The sequence below is a fragment of the Theropithecus gelada genome, chromosome 3, assembly GCF_003255815.1.
Source record: "Theropithecus gelada isolate Dixy chromosome 3, Tgel_1.0, whole genome shotgun sequence".
Classification (NCBI taxonomy): Eukaryota; Metazoa; Chordata; class Mammalia; order Primates; family Cercopithecidae; genus Theropithecus; species Theropithecus gelada.
Genome location: NC_037670.1, coordinates 152,668,191 through 152,684,384, shown reverse-complemented (window position 1 = coordinate 152,684,384; position 16,194 = coordinate 152,668,191). Strand labels below are relative to the sequence as shown.

The 16,194-nt window shown below is 54.4% G+C and overlaps 1 protein-coding gene across 1 annotated transcript in view; it reads right to left on the bottom strand.

Annotated features, from left to right (window-relative positions):
- Nucleotides 1-211: 211 nt before the first annotated feature.
- SND1 (staphylococcal nuclease and tudor domain containing 1) overlaps nt 212-16,194 on the bottom strand; it is a 437,130-nt gene continuing 421,147 nt past the window's right edge. The window contains exons 18-24 of the mRNA XM_025379159.1: nt 11,322-11,463; nt 7,963-8,086; nt 7,040-7,109; nt 5,753-5,866; nt 3,124-3,327; nt 929-973; nt 212-817 (exon numbers count right to left, since the gene is read on the bottom strand). Coding sequence (XP_025234944.1) covers nt 752-817; nt 929-973; nt 3,124-3,327; nt 5,753-5,866; nt 7,040-7,109; nt 7,963-8,086; nt 11,322-11,463 — 765 coding nt within the window. The 3' untranslated portion in view covers nt 212-751. The remainder of the gene's footprint in view (nt 818-928; nt 974-3,123; nt 3,328-5,752; nt 5,867-7,039; nt 7,110-7,962; nt 8,087-11,321; nt 11,464-16,194) is intronic.

The following is a 16,194-nucleotide window of genomic DNA, read 5'->3' as shown; positions in this document are numbered from 1 at the left end:
TCCTGCATGAGGGCCATGGTGCCAAGCGGTGCCTACTGGGGCCAGGAGTTGCTTGCTCAGACTCTGAAGATCTGCCTTGCTTTCCCCAGCTGGCTCTATTTTTAGGGAGAATGTCCAGGCATTTGGATGACTATCTTGGGGGTCATTCAAGTGTCCAGGTCTCCTCCTGGCTGAAGCCGCCAAGACTCCATGCTCTGGACCACACTGTGACCAGTAAGGGCTGCAGACAGCACGTACTATTTTATTGGGCTTCAAAAGCTTTAAATACAGAATGGGCTGGCCAGGACAAAGATGTGAACACACTGGCATTTTAGAATGGATGTATCAGAAAAACCACATAATCAACAGTTGGACAGAGAGCTGGGAGGAGGGCAGTCTAGGATAGAGGCAGGTGCCAGCTGGCAGTCGGCCTGGGTGTTAGGATTACTCCCTCCACTAGGACATAGTCTTTGATGTTCCTTCCTGATTTGAGGACTCTTTTTAAAAAACCACAAACCTCTAAATAAAACCAACTGGGAGAGACTGTGGATAGCAGTGCCCATCACCACAGAGGACAAGGGTCTGCCCCCGAAAGCCTTGAGGTCCACCCCCCCAGCAGCCCCAATGCCACCCTACAAGACATTTCCACACACTGAAGCAAAGCTGGACCCAATCTACAACCCCTGTCTGGGGTTTGGAGTTGAAAACGCCCTCCTGGCAGAGGAAGAGGGAATGGCATGAGCAGTGCTGGGGGCCAAACCCGATCCCCTCCTTAGCGGCTGTAGCCAAATTCGTCTGCATCATCAGCTCGAAAGTCTCCATAGCGCCACAGATTCAGCTGTAATAAAGAACAGAAAATAGCTCTTCAGGGACATGGGACCCACTGGAACTCAGAGGGCCAAACCCCTCAACTCAGTGCCCTCTCGGGGCTCCCAAGGCAAGAACTCACCCTGGCGCTCTTGGCTGACTCCTGGGCATTCAGGTATTCTGTGATCTGGAGGGACGAGAGAGGAAAGGGAGTGGTCAGGGGTGCCCTCAAATGATCAGCCAGCAGGACCCTGCAGAATGCTCAGGCCAGGGCCACAGCTGTCCCTTGCTCAAGCCCGTCCAATGGAGCCTAGCTCCCTCAGAGTAAAACGCAAAACACAATCAATTAGTCTCCTGGCTTATTCCCTTAAGTCTTTGCACTAGCTCTTCTGTCTGCCTGGAACGCTCCTCTGGTCACGTGCTCCTGGCTACCTCTCCCACCCGCTTCAGGTCTGTGGTAAAGTATCTCCTTCTTAATGAGGTCTCGGGCAATCCCATTTAAAATTACAACCTAGGCCAGGTGTGGTGGCTCTCGCCTATAATTGCAGCACTTCGGGAGGCCAAGGCAGGAGGATCACTTGAGCCCAGGAGTTCAAGACCAGGCTGACCCCATCTCTATAAAAAAATGAAAAAATTTAGCCAGGCATGGTGGCCCATGCATGCCTGCTAGTAGTCTCAGTTACTTGGCAGGCTGAGGTGGGAGGATCACTTGAGCCAGGGAGTTGAAGGCTGCAGTGAGCCGTGATTCCGGCACTGCACCACTGTACTCCAGACCCGGTCTCAAAAGAAAGCAAACCAAACAAGAACAATACAAATACAACCTTCCCCTCCCATTCCTGACTCCCTGGATTCCACTTCTATTTTTTCACTGCAGTTATCATCTTCTAATATCCTATTTAATTTACTTATTATGTTCATTGTAATTGTTGTCTCCTCATGCTTGAATGTAAGCTCCTCAGGGCAGGGGTGCTGTCTCTTGCTCACTGATATACCACAGGCCCTCAATAAATGTCTGCTGATAGAATGAATAAATAAATGAACCCATGTTTTGTGTTTATCTCAGGGACTGCAGCAGAAGGAATTTTCTACATAGCAGAGGCATTATGGGCAGTTTCATATGCGGTACATTAAGATCTCCAATTCTATAGGGAGGCTGAAGCTGACCTCCTAGGAGCCATTTCCTAAGGAAAGTGGGGGTCTATCCAGAGGGGCCTCGGGGTTGGGCTTCTCTTGAGACACAGTGGCAATCCACAGGGGTGTCTTGTTCCAGTGTGTCATCAGCCTGCACAGCCACCAACACATTATGTGGGCCTGTGGTGCTTGAGGAAGAGAGGAAAGGCCAGAAGGGCTAGGAGAAGGGAGAGCAGTGGGCAAATGGAAGTGAGATGAAGAGGAGGAGTGTCTGGTTTTCATGCCACGCCTTTCTTGCCCCTGTCTCTGAGGGAACATAGGGAGACGCTGGCCACATCCTGCTGCCCTCTCATCACTTTCTGCCAGGAGACAGCAGCTCTGTGGGGGGCCGAGCTTCCCCCAGTCTGGCCCTCTTAGATGGGTCGCTGATTCAGCCCAGCTGGGAAGCAGGGCTGGTCTGCAATAGGGCCTCAGTGGCTGCTTGGTGAGAGGGCAGAGAGGGACTCAGAAATGTATAATGTTGGGTGGAAGGGGCTGCCTTGTATCCAGAGCCCAAAGCTAAACACCAATGGCTGCGCAGTGCAAGCTATTTCTCAGGTATGAGTGCACTGATTGTCATGATCAGCCTTGAGAAGTGGCAAGGCAGCTAGTGCTCCCCTCACTTCATGAGCAGGGAGCTGGGGCTCAGGAGGCTGGCTTCTCCTCTCAGAACGGCGGAGGCAGGACTCCAGGTTCACAGGGCTTTCCAAACAGCCGGAGGGCTGTGTAGCAGAGTCCTTCTGGGCCCTTCGGTGCTGCCTCCTCGACAGCTCTGGCTCGGGGTGGCACTGGGTATTAGGAATCGGTTATTGCCTTGGAAACTGTCTGTTGGAGAGTACGACTGGGAGAGCGGGAAAGACAGGCCTTGACCCTCTCCACATCGCCCCTGGCAAAGCTTTCTCGCCTGTCACCTGGGGGTACATGGGGAGGGAAGCTTTCCGCTCTAGTTTGCAGCTGCATTCTCAGCCAAACCCGCAGCCAATTAATTTGGGATGTAATTAACTTTAAAACAAAACAAAAAAACCCCAACAAACCCAAATCCATTATCTCTCCCCAGCAGGAACAGCAGGATGGTGGATTCCCTGCTCCCTTCCTGGCTTGTGGAACAGTCCCCTTCTCTGTGAGGGCGGTGGCGCAATGCTGGGGCCACCTCTCCATATCACGTACCACTTTCTGGAACTGTTTCTCCTTGCGCACCTCCACCATGACCAGCCCCTCCTTCACCAAGCCCAGCCCCACATCACCCTTGGAATCTGCAAACTGCAGGGTGACATGGGGGCAGCCGGAGCTCAGGTGTTCCACGTTGAGCAGGCACTGAGTGTTCTGGATATCCCGAACCACGCTGTCCACGGCGTCCGTGCGGGCATCATCCTGGAGCAGAGACACACTCAGGTCAGAGCAAGCCAGAGAACAACCACTTGGGCCCCAGCTCCTGTCCATGGACTCCCAAGAAAGTCTGGCTAGCAGGGGCCTGTAATTCACTCCCCAGAGAACCCTAGTGAGGCTGGCCAGGCACAGCGGCTCATGCCTGTAATCCCAGCACTTTGGGAGGCTGAGGTGGGTGGACCCCTTGAGGCCGAGAGTTGGCAACCGCCTGGCCAACACAGTGAAACCCCATCTCTACCAAAAACACAAAAATTAGTGGGGCGTGGTGGCGCATGCCTGTAATCCCAGCTACTCAGGAAACTGAGGCGTGAGAATCGCTTGAACTTAGAAGGCGGAGGCTGCAGTGAGCCGAGATTGCACCATTGCACTCCAGCCTGGGTGACAGAGTGAGACTCGGCCTCAAAACAAAACAAAACAAAACAAAAACAGAAAGAACCCTAGTGAGGCAGAAACAGGCTCTGGATAGGAAGTCTTCCCCTTTTCTTTTCTTTTCCTTGCCCTCAGCCAGAGACTATTTGCAAGTGACCCCTTTCTTTCCTACCCTGTGCTCCCACCTGCCTGCCCTGTGTCTCTGAGGAAAAGTGACTTCTTCCCACTCAAAGCTCACCTACACTTGGTGTCCTCTCACTTCCTACCTCCTGCAGGACCTTGCTCCAGTGCACTAAGTCCATGACATCCTCTGTCTCCGTCTTTTTTTTTTTTTTTTTAAGAGACAGGGACTAGGCCAGGTGTGATGGCTCACGCTGTAATCCCAGCACTTTGGGAGGCCAAGGTGGGTGGATCACCTGAGGTCAGGAGTTCAAGACCAGCCTGGCCAACATGGTGAAACCCCGTCTCTACTGAAAATACAAAAATTAGCTGGGTGTGGTGGCGGGAACCTGTAATCCCAGCTACTCGGAAGGCTGAGGTGGGAGAATCGCTTGAACTTGGGAGGCAGAGGTTGCAGTGAGCCGAGATTGTGCCACTGCACTCCAGCCTGGGCGACAAAGCAAGACTTCATCTAAAAAAAAAATTAAAAAAAAAAAGGAGATAGGGACTGGCCAGAGTGCAGTGGTGCCATCATCTCACTGCAACCTTCAACTTGTGGGCTCTAGGGATCCTCTCACTGCGGTGTCCTGAATAGCTGGGACTACAGGCGTGTGCCACCACACCAAGTTAGTTTTTTTTTTTTTTTTTTTTTAAGAGACAGGGTCTTACTATGTTGCCCAGGCTGGTTTTGAACTCCTGGCCTCAAGCAATCTTCCCTGCTTGGCCTCCTATGCTGGAATTACAGGCGTGAGCCACTGCACCTGACTCCACATGTCTGTCTTCACTGACCTGTTTTGTGATACTTGCCTTCAGCATTTTCTGTTGCTTGTCTCCTGCCCTTCAGCAACTTTGTGAAAAGGTGGAGAGTAAATGTGCTTATTCTTCATTTGCACCTTTTATCTGGTGACAGTGCCAACCATGGTGTTCATGCAGCTCTCACTCCAGGTACCAGGCACCTTCGCAAAGCTAAAGCCAAAGGCAGCCCCTGGGAAGCCTCAACCTGCCTGAGCTCCCGGGGGATCTGGACATTGCAGACTGGCTTTCTGTTTCTGGGGATAGAGGGGATCCACGACCCACAGCATGGGTTCTCTCCTCTCTGGCTGCACATGCTGCCTCTGGGCTCCTGTTCTCAGATGGCAGGACCCCAACACTTCCTAATACTCTCTCCCCTCCCCATCACACCTTCCACATACTCAATCTGGGCAATCTTGTACACCACCACGGTTTTAACTACACAGACCCATACATTCCAGGTCTCATCTCACTCTCCAACTGAAAACTGTAAGTCTGCCTGGAGGTCCCACTGCCCAAATTTGCTCCTTCTCATTCTCCTTGGCCAACAGCAACATATCCACACATAAGAAACCCAGCGCCACCTTCGTCTCTAGCCTGGACTGTTATAATTGTCTCCCAACCATTCCTTCTAGTCCCTCTGTTCACTGTGCCATCAGAACTAACTTTCAGAAACGTTTTGGACCATGTCACACTTCTCCTAGAAATGGTGCCACATTCTTCCTGCCTATACAGCACAAAGAATAAACTCCTTGCCAGGGTAGACAAGTCCACGACATCAAGGCCTTTCCCATCTCACCTCCTGCCACTGCCCGATCATCTCCTGCCACTTTCCAAAAGCCCCCTGGGATCCAGCTGTGGTGGTCTAGTCTTTGTCCAAACGCACCCTGGCCTACCTGCTTCTATGAACTAGCTGGAATGCTCTAATACTATCTCCTCGGTAGCATCTTCCTCAACTTCCCATCTCTTGAGTCCTATTACTAAGAGACCGTCATAGTTTCCATCTTCTCCTGTCAGCCCATGAGGGCTGCAGCAGCGGCTGAGTGTCAGTGGACAGTATCCTTTGGAAGGAGGAAGACTCCAGACTTACATCTTGGGGCACCTGGATGAAGGCGAAGGCATACTCCGTGGCTTGAGCTGGCAGCACCCGAGTGCTAAAGGCAGGTGGTAGGGTTCCCAGGCGGGTGGATGGCAGGACCTCTCTCTGCAGAGAAAGCAGCAGGCCAACATGTCACATACTCGCTGCCCCCTTGCTCTCTCACAGGACAGCTCTCTGTGGCCAGGCCTCTGGGAATGCTAACTCTGGGCCACCCTGTTCGTCCCATGACTTGGTTCCACTTTGCCACATACAAAGGCTCCCCAGTGGGTGAAGGCTGGGGAGAACATGCCCTGCGGGTCCAGCAGTAGATGGGCAGCTGTGGCTCATACCCTCACTCTGGGCCTGGTGCTGGTACACCTAGTGGTTCCCATGAAAACAATCACAGTATAACTGGACTCTAATCGCTTTTCCATTTCCTCCCAATGCCCTTCTGTCTGTGACATGGGTTCCCTGACTACGTTCCCACAGGCCAGGGGGTGCTCCAGCTGCTGGCTAGGGGAGCACACCAAGACAAGTATCCCCGTGGTCACTGGGCCTGCCTGTGGTTCTGGCCCAGGCATCTGGGTTCGCCCTCGTCTGGCAGGACCTCTTCCTTTGTGTATTCCCAGGAGACAGGTTGGGAGCATGGCCCAGCTCTGGGATCTCTATTAACAGAACTTCAGTCTTAGCCCTTGAGGAAGGTATGGGAGGAATGCAGACAAGCAGAGTCATGACTCAGGAGCATCACCCTCCTGACCCTCCTGAATGACAGCTTTCTCACCGGCTCGCTGCTGTTCCTAAAGAGACTCTCCCAGGAGTTGTCAGTAGACTCCCAGGTCCAGCTGGAGAGATTTTCTCCCAAGGGTGCCAGTCACTGTCACCTTGTGACTGTCCCTTCCCAGCAAGCCTGAGTTTGGGGATGTGCTGGGGATTAGCGCATGGAACAAACACCCAGTTTGGCTTGAATACCAGGAACTGTGGGTGTAAAGGCCCTCCAAGTGCTACAGAGGCCCTGCCCCCATTCTGCAGAGCCCTCAGGCAGAAGAGGAACTGTGGGTGTGGCTGGACACTCATCTGTGGGGTCTGGACGTGGGACCTATCAGTGTTTGCAGCCACTGGTCATAGACCCCAGTTTTGCTAGGTCACTCAGGGGGCCTGGCGTGTTACACGCACAGCAGAGATGCCCCAGTGCTCATTGTTCTATTGGTAAGCTCAGAAGGACCTTGGAGAGATCAGACGGATTTGACCCGGGGGCTGCTGTTTGATAGACCCCCCAACACCCTGGTCCCCAACACTCACATTGCCGTAGTCAATGTAGAAGACATGTACTTTGGCAGGAGACTCGACTTTCTCTACTCGGGCACGGTACCTGCAATGGCATCATGGGCAGAGCTCAAGAGACAGCCCTGAGGAGTCTTGGGCTCCCAGAGCCTCAGCAATGGCGGGGCAGGGGCACAGCATTTTCCTGCCCGGGTTCAATGGGTGTCACAGGGGACAGTTACTGCACTCCAACTAGGCCCAGCCTCGGGCACTGTGGCCACCACCTAATGGAATCAGAGCATAGCTGGGAGCAGAAGAGGGAGAAAGGAGCATGTGGAGCAGATTAATGTGTCCTTGGGGCATAAAGCAACAAGACTAATGACTAGATTGATGTCTGCTGTTTAAACCCAGAGCACTAAACAGCAGCTGTAATTAGCCAGCAGATCTGTCTGGGAGGCCGCAGCAGGGAACACATCCAAGTCACTTCGTCACCCTGGGAAGGCCATGGGCCCTCCCTTGGTAGATTACACATCAGCGACCTTCTTCTGGCCTGTGAGCACTGCTGCTCATGTCCTAGACAGCCGGGGAGGAGGGTCAGGCAGCTGGTATGGGCTTACCGTGGCCCAGCCTCTACCTCAGCCCCGTGTAACATCATTTTTCCCGGGTGAGGTGAGGGGTGTGCTGGACAGCCCGGCCAGCCAGCCAGCCAGCCAGCCAGGGCTCCCACTCTGGAATCCCCCAGGAGAGAAGGAAGGAGCCACTTCTGTCTGGCAGGGGGTGCACAGGCCAGAGCGAGGCCCCAAATGGGCTGTGGGCAATGAAGAGGGACACTCAGGAGAGTTGCTGGGGGCCACCATTAACCAGCTGGGGAAACCAGACTGCTAAGGCAACGCCCGGGGCCTGAGGACAGCCTTGCTATCGTTCCTGCTCAAGACTCTGCCTTGCTGTTCCAAGTGGCTTACCATTCTCCATCTACAAATTTGGCAATGCAGAACTCTCCCCTGCGGGGGGCATAGGAGCCCTCTACAGGGGGGTGGCTGGCAATGTCATTGCGCATGTTCTCCATCAGCTTCTCCAACTGGGTGCCTGCCAGGGAGGAAGAGTGCAGTGAGACCTGGGTGCTGGGTTCCTCGAAGCCGCTGGAGGGTTTTTCTGGGAGGGGTTGGGGAGGGAGCTCAATGTGAAATTCTGGGGGGCACTGCAGCACTGGCTCTGTCCCCAACCCCATGTGGGGAAGCCCTCTTGGTCCTCACTCCAGAGGTTTCATGCCATCTGCCTTCAGAAGTGGCACTGGTGACTTGCTGACACATTGGGCCTTAAAGGCACACACAGCCTTGCCATCTCAGCTCTCCAGTCTGCTGGCCCAGGATGTGGGAGCCCTTGGGATGTGCCTGAGCTTTGATTAAGGAGGTGGAGAAAGCAAGAAGACAGGGAGCAAGGACAATGCCAAACAGCCTCCTCCAGGGTGAGGGCTGGCCAGCCTGTACTGCATTTCTACAAGGCCAGCTCCTGGCCTGGGTCACAGAGGTGGTAACTGACAGAAGCCACTGTCCACTGCCTCCCGGGGGCAAAAGTAGGGATGAAGGATGGGCCCCACACCACTGTGGAAAAGGCCCCAGAATTGAAGCCATGGAAGATGGGGGAGGAATTCTTGAATCAGGACCTAGAGCCTCAGTATTATTCAAACTTGGCCACTCTGACCCTTGTCACCCTGCAAGATACATGCTGAACAGGACTTCCAGTGCTGCTGGGCTGGGGCTCTACTGTCCCACCCCGCTACTCAGGGCCCCTGATCCACTGGAGGAGGGATTCCCTACCTTGTCTTTCCCTAAGCACTCTGACTTTGGGTCAGCAGTCCTGCTGCTTTTGCCTGTTTTGGCAACACCTAGGGCCTACTCAGTTTCTCTCCCTGGCTCCTTAAAGAATCCTCCCACCCTGACTCTGGGAGGCATCAGTCCCCTGTGGCTTCCCTTTTTATGTCCCCTCTGGCCCTGATTCTAGCTCAGTCTCAGACTCTTTTTGCCCCTTTCCTCTCAGAAGCAAGGAGGGTGACTGTGGATGTGTAGTCTAAGTGTGGGAGTCCTCTCTTTATCTTCAGGGCCCAAGGCAGTGCTGTAAGGAGGGCGCAACATATGTCTGTTGTTACACTTGCCACAGTCAGCCTTACAAGTTACCTGCTACTTCACTGTGAGCTCCTTCAGGGCATAGACCATAGCTCACTTCTTTCTGTTTACTCACGCAAGGCCTGGTAGAATCCCCAATGCATGCAGGGTGCTTAATAATTCAGCTGCATTGAAAATAAACTCTGCATAAGCATGCAGGGATGTGTGTCCACTCTTAGGCTGCTGCAGAGGCCACTGGTTGTGCATCCACAGGACAGGGGCCTGAAGGTAGCAGCTGCCCCTCCGCCTCCCCAGTGGCCAGCCCTCTATAATTGTCTTTAGACAGTGTTCCTACCACAGACAGTGAAATTCCAGGGATTAAGAAGCCTTGACAGACAGCTTCCTCCCTAACTTGGTCTACTTTCATTTTTTTGCTCCAAGGCAACAGAAGCAGGACTTTGCCTCCTGCCAACAGGCAAAGCCCTCTGGGAGGTCCTTACAGAGACTCACTGGTCATTTGCAGCTAATGGCAATGTTTTTGTCAGATCCTTCTCGAAGACAGACTTTAATTGAAAGAAGGGAGACGGGGCGAGAGGATGCCCCCCGAGAGGGGATGAAAGGTTTCAGCAGAGGGGGGCTGTGGATTCTGAGGTTTATCTCCATGGATACCACGGAGCCACCAGAGGGCAGGGGCCTTCCTCTCTGGAGACCACCACAAATCCCCAGGTGACCCGCCAGGAAGGGCCTCACTCCCTTCTCTTCCAGCATTCCAAGGACACATGGTTTTCTCTTTTTTCTTGTTTTCTGCTTCAGATTTCTGCTCCCTAAGACTTCAGGGGCTTGTTCTGAGTCAAGGCGGGTCCTCCCCAGCAGGGTCCAGCGGCTAAGTGGAGCCTGCCTGGGAGTGATCGCCTCCTTTTGCTCAAGTTCTCTGGGGGACTGGTGGGGATTTAGGGGTGGTGAATTCTAGTTGGTTCCTCTGCCCAGGAACAGCTTTTTTTCCTACCTAGACCACCACTACAAGACTCCTTCCCTGTCACATGACCCAGCCCTAGAGGCTGGCCACCGCCCGATTTCATTCCCAAGGCAACTGCTGGAGCAGCTTTCGGCAGGACTGTGGCTGACCTCAAGAGAACCTAATCCCAAAGGCTCATCGGCTCCATCTCTACCCCTCCCCTTCGCGTTTTTCCTTTTTAAGCACAGCCAGCCCAGGGCCAGGAATGGTCAAGTTTTTCCTGGTGAAATGACACTCACAAAGGCAGCTGCCTGGGAAATAGCATTAGAGGGAAGTGGCTGAGACAGGGCTGGAGTTGGCCTGGGGTGGGCTGAGGAGGCTGGGCAGAGCTATGTCCTGCCATCTGGGGGACTGCCTGAGTGTCACTGACACTTCCAGCTCCCTCTGCCCACCTCTGCCTACCATGATTTGTTTCCTGGGATCCAGAGGCAGCTCTAAGAGCTTTTCCTTCTGCTCCAAACTCAACTGTTTCCCTCACAGGGTGGCCATGAGAAGAGGGAGATCAGGATGGAAAGTATAAGCGGGTGGAGGTGGAGTTGAGCCAGCGGCTGCTAGAGCTTTCTCCTGCCCTTTGGCCTCCAGAAACCCCAGGTTTCTGCCCAGGGGACCCTGGCAACAGTGTACACCACTCAGGATGGAAGGAGGAGAAGGTCCTTCAGAGACTGCCCGGGGATGTCTTCCCCTAGAGCGCTGCCTGTTTCCATGGAAACTGGCTATCACTCAGGGCTATGTTAACCTCTACAGAAGGAGAAACCCCAGCAGAGACAAACCCAGCACCACTCCTTGCTCCCCCAGAGGGAAAGGGGCTGAGCGATGCCTGGCTGATGCCTGACACACTCTGGGGGCTACAAATCCTCCTGCCCAGCATAGTCAGGAGTGTGTGGGAACAAACAATCACCTAAGAGGCTCAGAGCTCCACCCAGATAAACCTAGTTATCTCACCTGCTCTCAGAGGACCTGCCCGGCAGCACCTCCATGCCTGAGCCCACGCCAGGGCTCATGTGAAGGTTCCTGAAATAACCCCAAGCCCAGAGGAGCAGTGGGACAAGGCAGGGGGATAGGGGCGGCAACGTGAGCTCTTCAGGGGAGGCTCCTGGACTGCCTAGGCAGCGTTCCTCCCACCCACTGGGCAGAGGCCTCCTACCCCTAGGCAGCACTAGCTGGACCAAGCAAGGAACCACGAGCCAGCGGCCTGAGCACTCACCGGTCTCCACATCCTGCACGTAGAAGTGCAGGTCGTCAGTGATCTCGGTCACAAACACAGGCTTGTAGCTGGCGGATCGCTCCTTCTCCTCCAGCACTGGCATCACCTCCTCCACAGGCTGCTCCTCATAGTGGGCCCAGACCTGCATGTTCAGTCGGCAGAAGTGAGAAGAGGGTGAGGAAATGAAGTCATAAAAGACACGGGGAGGCCAGGTGTGGTGGCTCATGCCTGTAATCCCAGCACTTTGGGAGGCTGAGGCGGGTGGATCACGAGGTCAGGAGTTCGAGATCAGCCTGGCCAATATGGTAAAACCCCATCTCTACTAAAAATACAAAAAATTAGCTGGGTGCGGTGGTGGGTGCCTGTAGTCCCAGCTACTTGGAAGGCTGGGGCAGAAGAATTGCTTGAACCTGGGAGGCACAGGTTGCAGTGAGCCGAGATCATGCCACTGCACTCCAGCCTGGGTGACAGTGCAAGACTCTGTCTCAAAAAAGAAGAAGAAGGAAAAAAAAGACACTGGGAAAGAGGTTTTGGGCAAATGGGATCGGCCCTGGGTGAGTGACTGTGGGGCACTGGATTCACACCCGGCTGAGCCCCTGAAGCCCTCTATCTCGGAGGCGAAAGGTGGGCTCTCTAAAGTTCTCATCTAGCAGTTCTCAAATTCGGGCAGGCATCAGAACCAACAAGGGAGTTTATTAAAAATGCAGGCCCCGGATCCTACCCCAGGCCCAACAAATTACAATCTGTTCTGAGCATCCCAGAGAGAGTAAAAAAGAGCAAAACCAGACTCCCAGGCCATCTCATGCACGTCCAAGTGTGAGAGCCCTGCTTTCATGAACTCTTTGGCTCTGGGCTCCTCACACCCGCACCTCTCTTGCTCCGGTTCCCCATCTCCCTTCCCCGTGGCCCTCTGCAGGGCGCCTCTGAATTCTGCAGGACCTCCTGCTGTCACAGGGCCTCTGGTGCTCCTGAGGCAGTCCAAGCCGCAACCCTAGGCTGGGGAAGAGCTCACCAAGAATGCTTCTGCTCAGCATTTTCTCCATCCTCCTCACCTCCAGCAGGTTGCTCTGACCTCAGCCCAGAAGCTGGGCCATGCGCTCTCCACCCTTCCCTCTCTCCCTTCCTTCCCCAGGCCCTGTGCTGTCAGGGCTGCAGTGGCTCAGAAGCTGATTTGACGTGACAGTGTGTCAAGTCCAATCCTGCAGCCAGAAGATTATCCAAATGGTGAGGTCTGTCAGAGCAGGGGAGGGAGGTGGTTTCCAGCTGAGCAGCCGGAAGGGCGGATGGGAGAGTCCAGAGGCTGGATCATGCTTGGGGTCCCAAAGACACACACAGGAATAAGGATGATTAAAAGTATTTGCCCAAAACTTATGTGCTTATTAGGTGGCAGGTACCATTCTAAACATTCTCCAAATATTAATTCATGTAGTCCTTACATCAGCCCTTTGAGTAGGTCTTGATATTATCCCTGTTTTACAAATGGGAAAACTGAGGTACACAGGCTTGCAGCTAGAAGTAGTGAAATCAGGATTCAAACACAGGCAGCCTGGCTCTAGAGCTCTTCCAGGGGCATTTGGCATTAACTAGGTATCCCCGAGAAAATACCATCAACCAGGAGGAAAAAGCTGTTTGTTAGTGGGGGGTGGAGAGGGAGATGAGGCCTCATGTCCCTGTTGTTTTTGAACTTGCCGTTTGACTTTGGTCAAACTTTTCTGGGTCCCCTTTTCTTCTCTCTCAGCTGAAATGCAGATTCCTCAGGAGCTTCAGGACACAGCAGAAGGGCAGGAATGCTGGAATTCTGGAACAACCTTGGCTCAACCCAGACCCCACACTTCTGCCTTTAATGCGGCGTGAGTGTGAGTGTGGGTTCTTCCACTAGAAGGAGCGGCTATGGTGGAATGACTGAGACATCTCCCAGGCCCAAGCTTTCTACCATCCTACACCAAGCAGTGGCTTCTATGGTTGGGCTTGTGGGCCCCTGGTCTGGTGCTCTGGGCTCCTATCCAAATAGCTCCTGACCCCTTCTCATCTTCCAGGCTCCCGATACCTTAACACCTGTTCCCATCACCACAGATCTCTGTACACGCTGCTGCTTCTAGTCCCCTAAGCCCTGGCTGGCCAGAGGGGAGGAGGCAGGCAGCAGGACTTCAACCCACAGCTTTGCCTCTAGTCAGGACAGAGGCCCTAATCCCTCAAGGGCCTCCCTGCCCATGTGGGGAAGTGGGTCTCTAGCTTGTGGGCTTCCCTGTGAAAGGGCTGGGGGTGGGAGTGAGGGGCAGTGGGGAGAGGGAGATAGCCATAAATGCTTCCGATGCCAAGCCTATATCCTGATAAGCCTGAGGCTTTCCCCCTGGGCCTCCGAAGCTGGAAGTTCACTGTTATCTACCTAGCCAGCCACTCCTATTGACACCTGGGCTCCCAGCCCTTCTGGGACCCTTGCAGCTCTGAGGATCAATGGGACTCGCTCGGTCTCAGAGATGAGACTGTCAGCACAACCTTAAGTAAGCTGGGGTGGAGCCCTCCTGTCCCAGGAGTCTGCCCCCTCATCCCCACCAGCAGGCACCCCTGCAGTCCTGAATCCCTCAGCATGCCCTCTGCATCCCACGCAGGGGCCCTTCCCTCTTCCTGCCAGCTCCCTCCTTTCCCAGCACTGAGCTTAACAGAGACTGGCACTCTGTGCTGGTTCCTGAGTGGACCATGGGCCCTGAGCCTGCGAGCTGTTGAGGGCTCCCATCCCAGCCCCACCCTGCTCCTTTGGCTGTGAGGAAAGGCGGCCGCTCAGCAGTGTTGTTGAATTAGGAACACACTGACAGGGTGAAAGCAGAAAATGCTAAAGACTCCTCAAGTAAAAGTGCCTTGGGCAACAGCATCAGGTCTCCTCCTTGGGGAGACTGGGGTGAAGCTTCTTTCCCAGCAGGCTCAGGTGGGCAACAGGTGTGAGGTTATGGAAGATGCAAACCAAAGCCTTGGGGATGGCCCTCAGCCCCCAGCACTAGGGCCAGTCCTGTGACAAGGTGCCACAGCTCACTTCGTGGTGGGTGGGGCGGTGCAAACTGCCACCTGAATTGAGAAGACAGCAGAAGCAAGGTGTCTCCATACACAAAGTGCTTGGCACCCGAGGTTGCCAAGAAGCATCTAGAGGGTAGGAGAGAGACAGCTGCCTCCTCAGATAAAGGAACTCTGTTTCTAGGAGAGGCTGACCTTTGGCCCTTCAGGCAGTGCAGCCATGACGGTTTCCTCTTTCCCTGTGGGGATGGAGGTGATCAGCTGTTCCTTGGGACTTGCAGCCACATGGGCAAGCTGGTACATGCAGGCTGGCCAGGTGGCCCCTTGGTGGGAAGGAGTCAGTCAGCTGGGAAAGGCGTGGCTGCCCTTGTCCCCATCCTTAGAACAAGGGCGCATTTGTTCATGTTGACTCAGGCCGCCCTTCTGCACAGCTGGGGTGCACGGAGGACACACACTCACTGGCAAGACACCTGCCAGACCTAGCCACTTTCCACAGCCATCCTCAGCCCCTCACAGCTCAGATTTCCCACAAGAAGCTGGTTTCTGGGAATCCCCATTGTAGCTGCTCCTCTTCCTGGACCTCTGGGGAGATGACGAGGAAAACTCAAAGATCCTTTCCAGAAGGAATAGTAATTATACACCCAGACACAGAGAATTAGTGCTGTATGGCGCTACCCCAGACTCTTGAAAGATGGAGGAGCTGGGGAAGAGCCTCTATGGCCAAAGAGCTGGGCAGAGGTCCTGAGCTTGACCTAAGCAGCAGGGCCCAGGAATGCTGGGAGAGCCAACCATAGGACAGTCTGCCCTTGCTCATGGACTACCTCTGAGCACGTGGAGAGGCAGTTACTAAGCATAATGTTGTGGAGAGAGTGTCCCAGCTGACTGATGGCAGGGTTTGCGGTCAGGTGGGGGAAGTGTCTCTCCAGGCCAAGGCCAGGGTGGAGCTCTGCCGATGGCAGGCACTGCTGGTACCCCCAATGGCCCTGGCTACAGAGCAAGACTGGGAAGGGTGGATGGAGGCCCCTCCTGCCTGTTCATCTGCTCCAGGCTGCTCTGCCATGCAAGTTCCTGCCTTGCTTGGGTCCCCTCTATACTCCGGGGCTTCTTATGTTCTGTTGCTCCGGCCACCCTGAGGGAAAGAGCCCATCAAGCCAGGCACAGACCAGGCAGGTCAGGGATGGAGGCTGTCTCTCCTGTCCTCTCCCCGCCCTGGCCCTCTCTCTTCCCTGCACTTCACCCTCAGGGATGCCCAGGTCCTTCTCTTGGCAGGTGATGGGGACTGTGGACTGAGGATCCATTGGCTGGAGTCTTTCCTTTCTAAATCCTGTTTAACATTGCTGCTTGCAAGGCTCCAGGGGTGGGGCTGGCGAGGGGCCAAGGTGGCAGAGGCCTTTGGGCCTGCAGCAGGGAAGCCAAGCTCAATAAAAGCCAATCGATGGCCTATCCAGCCCTGTGCAGGGCCCTGCTGGGCACACGTGGGGGGTAGGGTTAAGGAGTGGGGACAGGCATCTGCCATCTGTGGTTCCCTCCTTGGTCCTCAGGTCTATCCAGGGCTGTTGAGGAGGAGGTGGGGGTTACCTCCTGCCAGGGAAGTGGAGGGCCCTATCACCTTCTTCACTGAGGAGGCATCCACAGGGCACAGGGAGCAAATACACTCAGCAGGCAGGCAGTTAAGCCCTCATAGCTGGGAAACCAGCATTGTCAGGTTCCCCAAGACAGACACACTCATGAATGCATGCACACATAATCACACTCCCAAAGCCTTCTGCACTTCCTGGTCTCACAGAATCCCTCAGCATTACCTTTCCTTGGTTAGCTACAGGAACAAACATTCATGCATCCTGATGCTAACAGCATCTCGTAACCA